This window comes from Loxodonta africana, chromosome 11 (genome assembly GCF_030014295.1).
Source record: "Loxodonta africana isolate mLoxAfr1 chromosome 11, mLoxAfr1.hap2, whole genome shotgun sequence".
Classification (NCBI taxonomy): domain Eukaryota; kingdom Metazoa; phylum Chordata; class Mammalia; order Proboscidea; family Elephantidae; genus Loxodonta; species Loxodonta africana.
Window position 1 is genome coordinate 103,970,297 of NC_087352.1, and position 14,229 is coordinate 103,984,525.

The window sequence follows — 14,229 nt, forward strand, 5'->3', positions numbered from 1 at the left end:
CACGCCAGGACTGGACTGCTGGCCTGCCTGATTCCCAAGCAATTTCTTTCACACCACGGGATCTGTCTTCTGATAGCACCCCCAACAAACCGCCTGCCCCAACCCACTGGCACCAGGTACGAAGGCAGGGATACGCTGTAACAGATACCTCTTTTGGACTTGTTTGAGGAAAAGTTGGAGGTCTGGGACGCCTGAGAGCTGCAGCTGGAGCTCTCCCTCCGGATGGCCGTCTGCTGCTCCGGGAAGTGTACGTGCACTGATTCCACCGAGGCTGCCAGGTTGATGGACTTCAGGGAGTCAGAGGAGTCCCTTCTGCCGTGACTGAGTGAGAGCTCGTCTTCTGATTCGTCCTTGTTGGTGCCACCCTCGATGATGTCATCTTCATCCCACAAACCATGACACTGAGAAAGCATAAAAAGGCGCAATTCAGGCCGTAGTGCCTGACCTGCAATAGCGAGTCAGGCAGGCTACCCCTCAAGATTGGAGAACCAATCTTTCTAAGATTCTAGAGCTCTGTAATGGGCTAGTCAAATGCAGTGGGGTGTGTGTAGATAAGTAATTGAGATGGAGACACATATTGTTTGGCCGATACAGCCAAGATGAAAGGAAACTCATTTAATTTGTTTCTTGAGCAACACTGCTTTCTACAATATATCTGTCCATGTGCTTTCCTGGAGGCTAGCATTTGACGTATCAGTTGGTGAACTTAGCCTCACCACCCCATGCTCACCAAATGTCTTTACTTGAATGATGATTTTCCCTCACCCTAGCCTGCAAAGAAAGATGTGAATCCTTGAATTGCCCACTGTGGAAATCAGAAACAAATCTGCAGACACTCAATTCAAAAATGATGGCCCACCAGTGCTTTCAAGACCACACTGTGTTCTGCGAGCCTGCTTTCTGCTGCAAGGAAGCTGGATCAGAGGAGTTGGACAAGTGAGGAGGAGGCATGGCTGGAAACCAGGGATCCTGCTGGAGCGAGATGCTCCCTGGACCACAGCTGCCCTGAGACGGCCTTCTTGTTACTGGGGGTGGAGACCTCCAGGGGCTCACTGTATCCGAGGTGCCCAGGCCAGAGGGTCTTCTTCCAACTCGGACTTCAGAGGCTAAGATCTCCAGGCCAATATGTCACAAACCAGCTGGTTCAAGCCACCCAAAGACAAAGTCACCTAACTTACAGGTGAGTCCTAAATATGAATATATTACTTCCTTTACCATATTAAATGAACATATCCTTCTTAGAAACATAACAAACATTTCAGCTTTTCATAGTGGGATTTTTTAGTTTATACTGATTTGTATTCAAATCACTTAAAAAGTTTTCTGACATTTTAACTTATCTCAATTCTTTCACCACTTTCTCAGTAGCATATTTATTTAAGTTTATTAATTCTTCCAGTTAATTATAAGAATTACAGCAAGGAAAGTTTAAACCACTTTTGAAATTTCTATACAGTTTTAGTTGTTTGGTTTTCATAGAAGCATTTTTAAAAGGCTGAATTTTTAAAAAGCTACAGGGTAGTTTTTTTCTTCTTGTAAAAAATTTATTATTCTTAAACGCATTTTTCATATTACCAGCCAAAATGAATCTAAAGTGTTTTATAGAAGGAGACAATCTGAAATAAGAGAAAGTAAAGTTGTGCCAACAGGCATATTAATACATGAATGTATGCTAGGCAGTAATTTCCATTTTTTAGAGTTGAGTGGCATATTTACAGGCTTAGCTCACAATTCACCATGTGTGAAGAAAAAAAATCATACAGGTACTCAGGAGAAGGACAATAGTTACTGGGCATGAGAAAAGACTCTTTCCCCATAAAGGTCTTTATTAAAAAAAACTACTGCTGTCTAGTCAATGCTGATTCCTAGTGACCCCATACGGTTTCCAAGGCTGTAAATCTTTATGGAAGCAGACTGCCACATCTTTCTCCTGAGGAGCTGCTAGTGGTTTTGAACCACTGACCTTTTGGTTAGCAGTTGAGTGCTTTAACCACTGTGCTACCAGTGCTCCTTAAGGGTCTTTATAGGGCAGTATAATGAATGGCTCCTCAAAAATACACTTATAGAAAGCATAGCCCTGGGCTTCCTGTGACCATTCAGTATGTGGTCTCTCATTAAAGCCTATGATTTCATGACAAGAAACTACCCAACACAAGCAGTTCTACTGGAAGAAGGTAGGCAGAAGTTAGGGTGGAGATGAGAGGCAAGATGACCCTCCCCAAATGGCAGCTCCCTCGTGTTTGGCTTAAACTAGGGGTAGAATTCAATGTGTTTGGCATTAAGATACTGCACAACATTCTGGCAATTCTCCACAAATATGGATTAACTGTGGCATGTTCATCCCAGGATAAAACCATGGGGACATTTTCTCCTAGGTTCCTTACAAGTTCCATTATTGGGCACCACAGTGTTTGTAAAAATGTCCCTTTAAATGAGCACAACTTTCTGTTTAAACAAACAAACAAGAAAAGAGCACATGAGCAGAAGGCCCCATGACCAATCCTAATGCTTAGGCTCCCCAGGAAAATTGACCAGGCGGCTCTTAACAGAAATACATGTGGGTCAACCATTCACATGCAGTACCTTCAGAATTGATCGATGGAAGAACAGAGCCAGGAGCTGAATGAGGTCATAAAGGACATAGCCTTCCTTCTTTTCCACTCCTATGATATTTGGTGGGTGGTAAGGCTTATCTTTGTACAGTTCCAAGTTCTTATTCCAGGGAAAGAACCCAAATTGGAAGAAATATTTGACCACGATTGCCACCTAAATGCAAATGGTAGAAAAATGATGATTACTTCTTTTAGGAGTACTTATGTATTAGAAACAGGAATATAAAAAAAATTAAGCAAGCAGTGCCCACTTCACAGCTTCGAAGGTGGGAACGCACACGCGGTTGTGGAGTAAGCTCATTATCTTCCTTACAGATGGTTTGCTTTATAGCCAGAGCAGTATCTCACTCCCACACGTGGTTACTCACACCACTGCGTTAAAAGATGGTTCACTTCCGGTATTTTGGAGGAGTTGACCGACACTGATTTAGTTAGATATTCACATAATTATTCATCTATTAAAATATGGTAATTTGGACAAACTTGCTCAGAAACATACATGTTTCTGTTTTACATGCTGCTTTAATTTGTAATCTTTATGAGCAAACCGCAGAGCTTTCATGTACGTAATTTTCAGTTTCCTCCTATCTCTTTTTTCTCACCACGTTATTGCTCATTGGAAGTTCTCAAAAACAAATAAAAATAAATGAAACGAAAGCTTGCCCATTGAGCTGGCCGTGAGCTTTGGGCAAAGTACCCCACAATGCAAAGTCTGCCGAGTCTTGTTTTTGTTTCCAATGTTGTAGTTTTCCTGGGAATGTGTGATCTCCCTCTTTAATAAGGCAGGAGAGAAGGTGGTCTGTATCATCTGGCAGCGTGCCACCTGCTCCCTCACGTGTGATGAAAACCAGCTGGCAATTCTCCCCTCCAGTGATGCAGATTTTAAATGGGAGCTCATTTATAATTTGATGAGTGGAAACTGGCTTACAGGTTTAAAAATAGAAAATACGTATGCTACATCAAGCTATACTCAAAGCACTTTACTGTATTGTACTGTACTGTTTAATTCCAGGAGCCCTGGTGATGCAGTGGTTAAGTGTTTGGCTGCTAACCAAAAGGTTGGGAGTTCGAATCCACCAGCAGGTCCTTGGAAACCCTATAGGGCAGTTCTACTCTGTCCTATAGGGTTGCTCTGAGTTGAATCGACTTGATGGCAATGAATTGAGTCGATGGCAATGGGTTTGGTTTAGTTTAATCCCATGTACCTCCCTGAACTCCCACCAGTGCCAGGCAGTATGTTCGAGTCTGAATGAGGCTGTTATTATCTTAGTGGTTAATATTCCAGGTCTGTCAACTAGGGTTCAAAAGCCTACTTCACCACTCCCTAGCTGAGCATTTGTGAGGCAATTATTTAATCTCGGTAAAGCTGTTTCCTTATCTGTTAAATGGGAATGACATTAGTACCTATTTTGTGCAGGACTAAATGTGAAAAAATATGTGAAATTGCCAGCACTAAGTAACTGTTAGTTATAATCACTTGTGCTTCTAAGAATATTCATCCAACTAGTTGTTCCTTTTCAGGAGTCAGGGCAGGCCCCTGGAGCAGAAGCGCTCAGGGACAAAGCTGTGGGCTTCCCGAGTGCTGAGCAGAGGGCTCTATCAACCCATACCTCTGTGTAGACAATGGCCATCATCCAGAACCGCCTGCTGGGCCTTGGGACAGACAGCATGGCCCAAAGGAAGATAAGGATGGGGAGCACGAGGGTGATCATGGAGGCAGAGACCATGTGGTTGAGAATGATCACGAAATAGCACACCATTTCTGAGCGGGCCACTAGAGTGTTGTACATGGCGTAAAAAAGCAGCAAGAATCGCGGCTGGGCAACATAGAACTTTTCTGACTCTTCTAGCTCATCGTCACGAAACATCCTGTAAAAATAAACCGCATGATAATACAGTTGTTTTTAATTTCTCCAAATTACTTCTTTTCATTTTGCCTGATCCTTTCTGCTGCACCCACCCCTACATGTCCTACGCCCCTTGTATTTCTCCTGGAGACAACCTATGGATCCAGACCTTCCTAATATCAGACTTTATTAGGGAAAGATGACTCAACGTGAGTTAGTGAAGGCTTTTCTACTTCTATCATGCAGTCACAGAAGTACTGAAGCTTATATCTGTTTCCTCTAAATGTCTAGTTAAGCTTTTTTTTGCATGAGTTTTTCTTTACATAAAATTCAGTCCACCTTTAAGTGATTATTTCTATGTAGTGTTGCTCTGCTTGCTGAGGGTTCACTGGGTGGTGCAAATGGTTAACGCATTCAGCTGCTAACCAAAAGGCTGCAGGCTCCAGTCCACCCATAGGCACTTTGAAAGAAAGGTCTGGCAATCTCCTTCTGAAAAAGCAGCCACTGAACACCTTACGGAGTGCAGTTCTACTCTGACGCACACGGGGATGCCTAAGTTGGAGTCAACTCAATGGTAACTGTCTTTTCTGCTTACTGGGCTCTTACTTGTTCAGAAGCAGCTCACTGGCTGTCAGCTCATGTGTCAAGGGAGGTAAGACGCTCGACTCCATTCTGTCTGTGCGGCTGTCGTCCGGGCTAACCGCCATGAGGTTCTTGCCTGTGGAGTCCTCCTGTGAGCCAAACGAGAGGCGCTCAAAGCTGACAGCCTTGCTGTAGGACGGTGGTGCCTCCACATCCCCATCCATGGTGGAGTACTGTGGCAACTCGGCGTCAGGGGTGAGGGAGACCTCCTCGGCCCCCGCCTCATCCTCAGCCTCATACTCATCGTCCGCATCCTCGAGCTCAGGCGCCGGGCCCACCAGCTCCTCTTCTTGCTCGGCCTCCACTTCCTCGATGGTCTCCGTGGTCCCCTGGCGGGAGTACAGCATGGTGCACTGCGTGGGCTCGCTGTCAGGAGACAGAGGGGCACAGAATCCTGTCTCAACCTCAAGAGTACTCCGCGTGCTTTCAAGTTGTGAAGCGACCTTAGCAGAACTCCCCAGTCAAAATGGAGGCATGGGAAAAAACCAAATCCCCCATTTGTTTTCTGCATTCCATCTGCTTTGCTCCTTCAGTATATTCATTACCTGCTTCTCCGCAGAAAACGCAAACAGCTGTCTCTCAGGAGAAAAAGTCGATAGAGCTTAAAACCATAGCAACTCACGTGGTTCACAAGGAGCCAAACCTACTTTATGCACATTAAAAAAAAAAAGATAGTATCAAGATTCACAGCTATGAACTCCAGTGTTTATTTCCAGATCAGGACATACTTACTGTAGCATAGCTATACATGTATTTTAAACTATATTTTAAAAGCTTATATGGATGTGATAAGCCTGGCCAGTTTTGTGATGTAGGCTTTGACCAAGATGTATTCTACTTTCTGTCCTACACAATGGACGCACCCAGACCTGTAGGGGATGACTGGCCCAGAGGAATGATAAAACCTTGCTAAACGAAATCACTGCATGCTTTATTTAAAATGCCACACCCTTTTAGCATTTTTTTCTCTTCCCTGCTTTTCCATTCATTCCTTTTGCTTATTGTAATGATTACATTCAATTGAGTTTTCACCATCTCTCTAGCTCCCCACCATTTCCCACTGATTTTCCTTAGCTTATACATGGAAAATATGTGTTTTTTCTGTACATGGAAAAACCAAAAACCAAACCAAACCCACTGAGGTCGAGTCAATTCGGACTCATAGCGACCCTATAGGACAGAGTAGAACTGCCCCATAGAGTTTCCAAGGAACACGTGGTGGATTTGAACTGCCGACCTTTTGGTTAGCAGCCAAGGCTCTTAACCACTACACCAGCAGGGCTTCCACACATGGAAAAGCCCATCATTCTTTCTTTTCCCCAGGGTGACTTTCTCCTTGGCCCTTCTCCCTTTTAACTGCTTGTCCCTTACCCCTCCCCCCACCCCCGCAGAATGTACACCTGTTCTCTCTCCTCTCAACTACTTCAACTGATTTCCTTCTGTGTTCATTTTCCATAAGCTTTTCTACTCTGACTTCACGTTCTGCTCTTTTCCTCTGTACTCTTTGTCTCCTTCTTACATTTCTCTCTCCCCAACTTTGCCTGCCAGGTCCTGCAGGAGACGTTAGACGTAAAACTAGAGCAGCCACACCAGTGAAGCTCATGGCATGCCTTGAGTCCAGTCCCCAAAAGGGAGAGGGGACAGAAATGATCTGGATACTTGGAATCTGGCCTGCAGTCTCTCAGACTCTCAGAGATGTACTGTTGTTATCTCAATGCCATATATGATCATCATCCAGGGTCCCTAAGCTCTGCGGTTCTCAAGTGCACAGTTGGATCCATTTTTCTTGTCACAGATGCCAGTTTGACATGTCAACAAATGAATGAATGAGACTAAGGCAAAGCACTTCCTGGCATCCTGTGACCGAGGAACTTGATTTACTCAGGTGTTCAATATCCTAGGGCTCTGGGAATGGCGGGCCAATGTGGGGTTTTGCTCAGACTTATCTCAATAAGACACAGCCTCCTACGATGACTGTGAAATTGACCCATCAACACAGGGACCTTTCAGACCTCTGGAGTCAACCCCACACCATGTCTAACTTCCAGGATGACTGGATCCGGCCCTGAGAGGCCGAGGGTGCCTTCTGGGCTGAGCAGGTGCACAGCAGAGCACGTGTCTGCCAAGGATGTACCACCGTGTGCACTGCAGCGCAGGATTAAGACAGGTAGCTGCCAGCACAGGGAGGTGGCGCTGTCTGCTCTGCCGCTGTAAGTACTCAGAGTGCAGTTGGCTTTGGATCGGGCCATTCTGGTGTCAGGAGGAGCTGAATGGCTCTGGTGGGTCCAAGCTCCTGCCAACACTCTAAGGGGACTCAAAACCAAGTTTATGGGTTGTATGCAAACAACTTGATTTCTGAATGATTATTTAGGAATGAACAATAATTCTTATTGTTTAGAAATGATTTTTCTCAAAGAACAAACTTTGTTCAAAGGTGATAGTAATATTTTTTTCAAAAGCCAATGATAAAATATATTCTGACTTTTGTGTTAGTTATGCACATACAATGTGGACAGGGTTTTTCCTGTATCAACTAAAGCTGAATGCATATGGCAGATTTTCAGATCTTTTTCTACTGCACGTATCTTTTCATAAAAGCAGGAGAAAAAGTTTCCTACCTTTCCTGACAGATCGCCCCCCTTTCAGGGCTGCCTGCATAAGCTCTACATTAACAGGAGAACATGCTTATGGGTTTTGAAAATGGAAACAGTGAAATACTTTAAAAATAGAGGACAATGTTAGTAATGAGAACTTTGTGAAATCCCTGACAGAAACTAAGAAGCGGTTAGTTTAACATAATACTTTCCTGAGAACTATACTAAGTCTCAGAAAGAGAGGTGGTTATGCTTTTGTTAGGCATGCAAATTCTTTAAAAACAAACAAACAAACAGACATCAAAAGAACCTAGGTTTGCAACACACAGAGGGGGAGGTGATAAAATGAGGAAACGAAGCATGCATGAGTTAAGCACCTTGATGCTAAACTGCCACTGTCAGCTGATGACGAGGACGCATCCATGCTGAACATTTTACGGAGCCTAGGTCGAGCCCGCTCACTGGTTTTAGGAACAGTGTCTGGTCCATCTAAATCATCAAGGGTAGACTGCCTTGAGAACAGCATGGTTGCTTCAGTGTAGCAGCTAGCAGCGCAAACAGTTACAGAGACACAGTGTTAAAACACCAGTGGTAGATCAGTTCACACATGGATCAATTGACCCACATACGGCCATGCAGCAAACCACACACAACACCAACACCAACGATAATGACCATCACACAAAGGCCAGAGACAGGAAAGGACCTGTTTGGCGGGATAATAAAACACAAGATTATCGAATTTAAGAAAACATACTGGCTTGTGATAAATTACAAAATGCAACTGTGGTTGGGACAAGGAAACAGAATAACTACAAGTCCCAAACTTTCTTTTACAAATCAGAATTTCCATAATTCTAACTCTGCAACAGAGGATTTTTTTTCCCCCCTAAAGAAAATAAAATATGCTTTATTTGGAGCTCCCAATTTTGAGTTCAGTGGGAGCATTTTGTAACCAAATCGCCTAAGCAGAAATATCTGCTCATGTAAAGGTCTGCATGCAAGATTTCAATTTTTTTTTTTCTACCACAGCCTCCAAAATGAGAGAGGGGAGCTGAGGGGTGACTACAACAAATGCAGTTCCACCCCGTTTTCTAATTGACGCTCCGTTAAGCCAAACGAGACACCTTGCATGTAGAAGAGATGCTGGTTTGATATGCAACTGGATAGAAACCAACATCGAAATGAAAATAAAATAAAGTGCTCCAAAGAAAATAACAAAGAACTCTAGCCATGGCAGGGCTCGTTTTCTTTTTGTCTGTTAACTTTTCATTTTGCCTAATTTTTCTTCTTGATCATGTCTTAGATCTTGAGAAGAGGACATTAGGGAGAGGACCTGTCGACTAAAGTCCTCATCTCCTGTTACCATTTAGGCAACAACTAGGGAAGGAATGATGGCAGGCTCAGGAAGCCGATGCTGCTGGGTGAGGTACTAAACGAGAAAAGCAAGTAAGATTTATGACACAGGTAAGATTTCGGTTCAGACAGCGTTAAACTACGAGGAAAGAACAAACAGCTCCAGCGAGCCTAGGTGGGAGATGACAGGAATACCTATCTTCCAACCTGAGCACTGGTGACTAGGTGGTGCAGGTCTGCAGGCCCTTCAGGATTCAGGGTGACCCCGTTAGGCTGAGCAGACCTACAGGTGGCACTAACTGTGTGACCCACCTGTACCGCTTCATGCAGTCAGTCAGAGGGACCGTGAGGACAGAAAGTCACCAGGATGTACCAGCCTTTCGGAGTTGGGGAGGAGGGATTCTGAGCCATTCACTCAAGGAACTAGTTAAAAGGCTTTTCTGCCTCCAAGTGTAAAACTACAGCCCCAGAGGGCACGGAGGGCACGGGTGGAGCTATCCTGCTGTGCATGGCTACATGCTGAGAAGGGGATTGGGGTGTGGGCAGACAAAGGGGAGCCCTCAAATGGTCTCTACTGAAAAAAAAAAAAAAAGCCCCTCGCCCCTTCAGCTGTCACTGTATAGATGGGACTGAATGAATAGAAGACAACAGGACTGATTAGAAGAAGTGCTGGACCTGGCACAGAAAGGACTGGGCTTCCATTCCAACTCTGCCTTTAACTGGCTGTTGGATTTTGGATACATCAATACCCCTTTTGGGGGCTCCAATTTCGCTATTCATGAGATGATGGAACTGAATCCTCATATTTTTAGGGGTGAGACTCCCTGAATTTTTAGGAGATTGCAGGCTGAAAGCACGGGAACTGACTGTTCTAACCCAAAAGTGATGTTTCCCTTAATTCTTGGGTTGAATTCTACTGCCACATCACCCCACCTTCAAAACCCACACAACCCCAAAGATTCTGGGTTATTTGTAGGGAAATCCATTTATCATTCAGACAGTTTTAAACTGAAGGAGAGGGGAGGATATTTACAATAAGGCCCCTGTGGCCAGGTGCACCACCTGGGGGTTTTCTGTCCACAGCTCCACAGGCACAGAGCAGTCTCATCAGCCCTCCCTGACTGGGAATTCGCCTTAGAATGTAACTGAAATGTTTCCTGCAGCAATTTAAGCTAATTTATTTCTGGGAAGGTAAATGATATCTGAGCTCATTAAAAAAAAAAAAAAGTGTGTCATTTTAACACCTGGATTTGAAGAAAATAGTGTCTGAGAGGGAGCACCTGCACTGGAAATCTCTTCTAGGGAGGACTACTGCCTTTGCAGAAATCAGCACGGCTTCCTATAGACGCCAGATCAGACGAATAGACGTTGTCTGGCTATGTGAAAGTCCCTAGAAGCAGGGAAACTAGAAATGTGGGTCACCTACTAAGAGTAGGGCAAATGCAGAGGCTAATTTACTAACAGCATAATGAATCCTATTGTGTGTGTCTTCCTTTTATTTAGGTTGAGGGAAAAAGCAAAATACATAAAAAATTAATTTTAAAAGTGCTGGTTTTCTATTAGTAAAATTATTTAATTGACTATTTTATAATTTGAGGGATAGTTTTTGTTAAACAGCAATTGATGAATTTAAGTATCTCCTACCTCACAGTTTTTGACCATGGGTATAGTTTTATAATGATAACCTCGGGCCAGATTTAAAGGCAGTTATCTGATTTTGTTTTGTTTTGTTTTAAACCTGTCTTCTCCCCGCCCCCCCCCAAGTTGTGATTTGTAATATTTACTTAATATCTTAATCAGGCATATTGTCAATCATCATGGAGTAAAAAGTCACTAACACAGGAATTATGTAAGTTTATTTCATGATAAATTTATTTTCAGTTCACTTTCTATATTCTCTTTGATTTGTTTGATTCAGGGTTTGGTTCTAGAGTAAATCTTCTCAAGCCCAGCTCATGGGTGATATTCATGAGGCCTATGAAAGTCTCGAAATTTTATGGAAAACCTTTGCAAAACAGAAATAGATTCTGAAAACCTGAAGTATTTCAGCATTTTTCTTATCCTACCTGTCCCTCTTTTTGGAAAAATCGTTGTTTAGTAATAAGTAAGTTAAAAAGTGGGTGGATTGGGAGACTTTCAGATCTTCCAGCTCTTCCCTCCACTCACCCCTGAGCCAGAAAGCAGCATAAGTGTACTGAACATTCACTGCGTCTTAACCATCCCCAACTGTGACAACTCACACCCTTCCCTTTCTACGCATGCCCACACCGTCTCCACTTACTCCTAGAGGATGGGCACAATAAAATGAATTGGAGTAGGAAGAATGGGGATAAAAATAGATTTCCAGTTTTAGCATGAAAATAAAGAGGAAATCATTGTTTAAACACATTGATCTGCAGATTTAGAGAGAAGTGTGACAAGCAAGGCAGTTGTCATGGTTTGTAAAAATAAAAATAAAATGTAAAAAATCAATAACTTTTGATTTCAACTAAGTCCGTCAAAGGATAAGATTTAAGCTTCCTGTCCAGAATGGTGATTGGGGGATGCTTTTAAGAGAGAGACACTTTAACACTTGTCAATTGAATGACATAATACTAAAATTTTACTTTGTAGCTTTTGGAAATTAATGATTGAGAAATGTGTGTAGGCTTGGGGAGAAGGAGAATGAAAAAGAACATTTTATAACCATGACACATTGTTCTAATCATCAATTACTTTAGTCCAAGAATTAAGTCATCTTAAATAGAATCTCAGTTAGGAAATAAATGTTTTGATCTTGAAACTCCTAAAGATATATGTCCTTTTCTAATCTTCCTAGCCATGGAGCTCTGGGTAAGTTATGTCAGCTCTCTGTAACTGGACTTGTCTTCTGTAAAATAGGAATGATACCAGGATATGTGGTACACCTCATAGCACTGTAAGGATACCATGAGGTTACACAGCCATAGTGGTTAGTGCTGGCACACGCTGCCGCCCAGTGTGTGGGTCCCATGCCAATCCTGTTCTTCACAATGCAGGGACCACAGCCCTCAGAGAAGACGGCAGCTAGCAGAACCTCTGCTGGAACTTCTATCATGGACCTTACAGTAACAATTCTGAAAGGAAAAGGCCTAAGGTAGAAGACACTTTGTGGAGCAGCACTTTTAAAAGGCACTAAAGATGCAACCCTTGGCACAAATAGCAATTCTATGGCAGGGAAGGCTCATTTTCCAGTCTCTGCACTGTGTCTGGGATTCACGCAGGTATTTCTTAAAGCCTTTTACTGGTATCTGCTTTTATCTGGTCCAACCTAGGGAAGGACAATATTTCTTTTACTTTGCTGTACACACAAGGATAGCCTGAAGAGGGTGGGATCCATGTGGTTGCCATTAACGTTCATCTCATACATTCATTTCTCCTATTTTGCTTTGCCAAAAGTAAATCTACTGTTCAGAGGTGACGTACCTGGAGATACTGTCATGAGAATCTAGACTGTCCATCCTTTGGGCTGCCTGCAACTCGGCAGCAGCACCGGGGGCCTCGTCGATGGTGTCCAGGCCCGACTCCCGGGAAAGGTTCATGATGTGGTTCTGGTAGTACATGTGGACGCTCTCCCGAGTTGGAACGTTGCCCTGGGGAGGAGAGACAGTTCTCAGGAAAGCACGTGTGTGCACAGCCACCTGGCACTCCCCAGATCTCCCTTCTCCTTGCAGACACCTCTCAGAGCTCATGCATGCCTTGAAGAGGGGCAAACAAAGCTAGTCACACTGGGGGCTGATGTCAACTGATTCAATCAGGGGTGCCCAATAAAAACCAAAAACTCCTGGTGACTCTATAGGACAGAGTAGAACTGCCCCGTAGGGTTTCCTAGGCTGAAATTTTTATGGAAGCAGATTGCCACATCTTTCTCCTGTGGAGTGTTTGGTGGGTTCGAACTACCAACCTTTCGTTTAGCAGCCAAACACTTAACCACTGCACCACCAGGATTCCTTGTGGTGCCCAATAGTAATAGTGGTAATTCTAAACAAGAAATCTCTTCTTATATGTAGATATTTTTGCTAAACCATAGTAGCATTTTCATAAAAAACACCATTATTTTTAAATCGATTCTGTAAATCATGTAGGACTCTATTTTGTTGCTCTGCATAGATCCCAATTTTTCTCAGGAGGAGTTTCTGACCAAACAACATTATACTGTACGGGCCACCAGAGAGTCTGCAGACCAGCAAGCTGGAGCAGGGGTGGGAGTAAGGAGGGGTGGGGTGTTTTGCTTATCTTAATCCTGAACATGGAATAGATTTAAATGTCCTGAGCAGCAAAGGGGTTAGGTAAAGACTGCCTGGAAAGAAAAGATTTTATCTTTTCTTACTTGGAGTTCTGGATATCGACTTTTAAAGTCTTTATAATGTGGGAAGAAACAGAAAGAGTTATACCAACAGTGTTACCTTTTTAATTTCTCTGGTCAGCATGCATCTTTCAATTCTCAGAACTGTGGATATATCAATATGCTCCCTTGAAATGGAGTTTAGCCAAGTAGTGAAACTATCCACCGTTGCCAGAAACAGGACCCAGGTAAATTTCAAAATATTAAATATCCTCTTGATGATGTTATCTGGGAGGAAAGAACCAGCAACATCTCAGGGGAATGGAATGCGTCAACACTGCCTGCCTACTCAGTGGGCACCTGGCACTCCTTGGTGGTGTGGGGAGTGCTGGAGTCAGGGAGCCACCTGCCCATCCTTCCACGTAGGCAACAGCAAAGCCAAACCCAAACCAGGGTACGATTTTAACGCTTGATCAGAATATCATGCAAAGCTGGTCCGCATATAGATAATAATAGGTTTGACTAATAGCTGAAGTTGCATTCAGGTATTTCTGTCACTGACCCAGAGATAGAAACAGCTGGATCTATCCAGATGACTGGGCCCTTCAATGCTTTTTGTGTAGGCTCCTTCTTAAGTAATAATTGTCGCTGGGAACAATTCTACTGATGAAGTGAAACTTTGAGGCTTCCCACTACATTTGCATTTCAGTCAAAGCACCTTCAATGCTATTTTGTAAAGAGGTCAATGCAGACGCTGTTTCTGTTTTAGAGTATGTCTGTATGTACCCCTGAAGTGTCTCCATCACAATTGTTTAGTTATATTAAGCTCTGCTCAGTCTGCTCTGGATCCACGGAAAGCCCTGAGATGCCTGATG

The 14,229-nt window shown here is 43.4% G+C and overlaps 1 protein-coding gene across 1 annotated transcript in view; it reads right to left on the reverse strand.

Annotated features, from left to right (window-relative positions):
* Nucleotides 1-14,229, reverse strand: part of PIEZO2 (piezo type mechanosensitive ion channel component 2) — a 656,646-nt gene that overhangs the window by 46,534 nt on the left and 595,883 nt on the right. The window contains exons 36-42 of the mRNA XM_064294736.1: nucleotides 13,476-13,642; nucleotides 12,496-12,662; nucleotides 8,073-8,240; nucleotides 5,066-5,467; nucleotides 4,223-4,481; nucleotides 2,584-2,766; nucleotides 149-401 (exon numbers count right to left, since the gene is read on the reverse strand). Coding sequence (XP_064150806.1) covers nucleotides 149-401; nucleotides 2,584-2,766; nucleotides 4,223-4,481; nucleotides 5,066-5,467; nucleotides 8,073-8,240; nucleotides 12,496-12,662; nucleotides 13,476-13,642 — 1,599 coding nt within the window. The remainder of the gene's footprint in view (nucleotides 1-148; nucleotides 402-2,583; nucleotides 2,767-4,222; nucleotides 4,482-5,065; nucleotides 5,468-8,072; nucleotides 8,241-12,495; nucleotides 12,663-13,475; nucleotides 13,643-14,229) is intronic.